Below are 2,287 nucleotides of genomic sequence, written 5' to 3'. Positions count from 1 at the left end.
ATGATTAAGAAGAAAGAGCTTCCTTCTACAGCCCATATATTGATTAATTCTGACGCCACTTGTCCTAGCTTTTACATGTTACCTAAAATACACAAGACTAACAGTCCTGGTAGACCTATTGTTTCCGCTTGTAACGCGCCTACAGTTGTTATTAGCGAGTTCTTGGATGGAATCTTGAAGCCAATTGTACAAAATCTGCCAACCCACATCAAAGATAGCAAAGAAGCTGTAGTTTTGTTTAAAGATTATACATTTTCATCTGAGAGTGCTTATCTTTTTACAATGAATGTTACGGCCTTATACACATCAATTCCTATTCAAGATGGACTTAGCGCAATGAGACATTTTATTGAACTAGATAATTCAATTAAATATCCCGCATCGACAATACTACGTCTCGCTGAACTTGTACTTAATACTACAGCCTTCAACTTCAATGGAAAGTTTTTTCGGCAAGTTTCTGGGATAAGCATGGGTACAAAAATGGGACCTAACTTTGCTTGCCTCTTTATGGGGTATTTTGAGCAGAATGTGTTACGAGATTATAAGGGGAAGAAACCAGATTTATTCAAACGGTATATTGATGATTGTGTTGGTGTTATGTCGGGAACTTTAGATGAACTTAATGAGTTCATTAACTTTGTGAACAATTTTCATCCTGCTATAAAGTTTAGGCCTACTCATGAAATTTCTGACAAGTGTGTGCCTTTCCTTGATATTAGTTTATCTATTGATAAACCTGGTCTTTCTACATCCGTCCACTACAAAGATACTGACGCGCACACTTATCTAAATTACAACTCTTCGCATCCTCCAGCTTTGTAAGAATGCTATACCGTATTCGCAACTTGTTAGACTTCGACGTTTATGTAGCGATGATGATGACTTTAACATCAAAGCATCTGAGATGATCGATTTTTTCAATGCACGCGAATATCCATCTGATACTACTGTGAAATCTCTAAGAAAAGTTTGCCAGTTAACGCACGAGGACACATTGCAACCTATACATAATACAAATGCTTGTGACCGCATACCTCTAGTCCTCACGTATCATCCTATGAATAAGAAGGTTATTAACATTGTCCGCGATAACTTTTCAATTTTGACTGAAGATAAATCCGCGACAAAAGATATTTTTCAAGAACCACCCATGATAGCTTACAGACGTGATCAAAGCATTAAAGACACTTTAGTTAAATCTAAATTACAAAACAAAGGTACGGTAATGAATCAACTGGAACATTCAAATGTAATAGAAATAGATGTTCGACATGTAATTACGTTTCATGTTCAAACCAAATAGTAGGACCTTCTGGTAATTATGTTATCACAGATCGTATTACGTGCACCACTAGAAATCTAGTTTATTGTATTTCGTGTACTAAATGTAATATGCTTTATATTGGTGAAACTAAACGCAGGTTAGGTGATAGGTTTGTAGAACATTTAAGGTCTATTAAACTAAAGACTCCCGGATTACCTGTAGCCACCCATTTTTGTAATAATGAGCATTCCCTTTCGGATATTACTATTTCTGGTGTTAAAGTATGTAATGGTTCTGAGACATCTCGTAGAATTATAGAAGAAAGAATAATTGTAAAGCTTGGCACTCTTGCCCCTACCGGCATAAATGTACAATTTAGATCCTTTAAACATTAATTTTGCCAGAGACATTCACATATTAACATTTATTTACACTTGAAGCTTTTGTCTTTGTTTTAAATTTCCTGCTTTATAAGCAACCGTTCCTGCTTTGTACACCATAGCTTTTGGAGGCGTGCCTTTATAACTATGCCTTTTGTTTGTTAACATCTTTGATTGGCTGATTTGTTTTATTATGTAATTTTGTGACTTATATATGTTATCCTTTGTTACAATTCTTTTCACCTGATGATGGGCTATGTCCGAAACATGTCGTTAAAATAAATCTATATTGAGGCAGTTTTAACTTATTTGATCATAACATATACTATATACATAACATATACTATATACATAACGAAAATAAATAAAATGTATTCTGAGAAGTATCTGAATATAAAAAAATAATAAATGATTTTACATCATCTATATATATATTGAATTATAACATTAGCCATGCATGATGCCATAAAAAAAGTGGCCAAATTTGCGATCTTTATGGTTCAACCGTCATAAATGCGTCTTCGTGCACCCCTTACATTAAAATATAATCACAATCTATCGTTTTACAGATCGCTATCTATTATAGAGGATGTCTCTTGCCATTCATTGTATGGATTAAAAAACTTTGTGTAACCCACAA

The 2,287-nt window shown here is 34.1% G+C and overlaps 1 protein-coding gene across 1 annotated transcript; it reads left to right on the top strand.

Moving 5' to 3' along the window:
• Positions 1–825, top strand: LOC140062076 (uncharacterized). The gene has a single exon (XM_072108120.1). The coding sequence runs from the start codon at positions 1–3 to the stop codon at positions 823–825; it is 825 nt and encodes a 274-aa protein (XP_071964221.1).
• Positions 826–2,287: the final 1,462 nt, after the last annotated feature.

Source organism: Antedon mediterranea, chromosome 11, assembly GCF_964355755.1.
Source record: "Antedon mediterranea chromosome 11, ecAntMedi1.1, whole genome shotgun sequence".
In the NCBI taxonomy this organism is placed as follows: domain Eukaryota; kingdom Metazoa; phylum Echinodermata; class Crinoidea; order Comatulida; family Antedonidae; genus Antedon; species Antedon mediterranea.
This window is presented reverse-complemented; position numbering and strand designations above follow the sequence as displayed.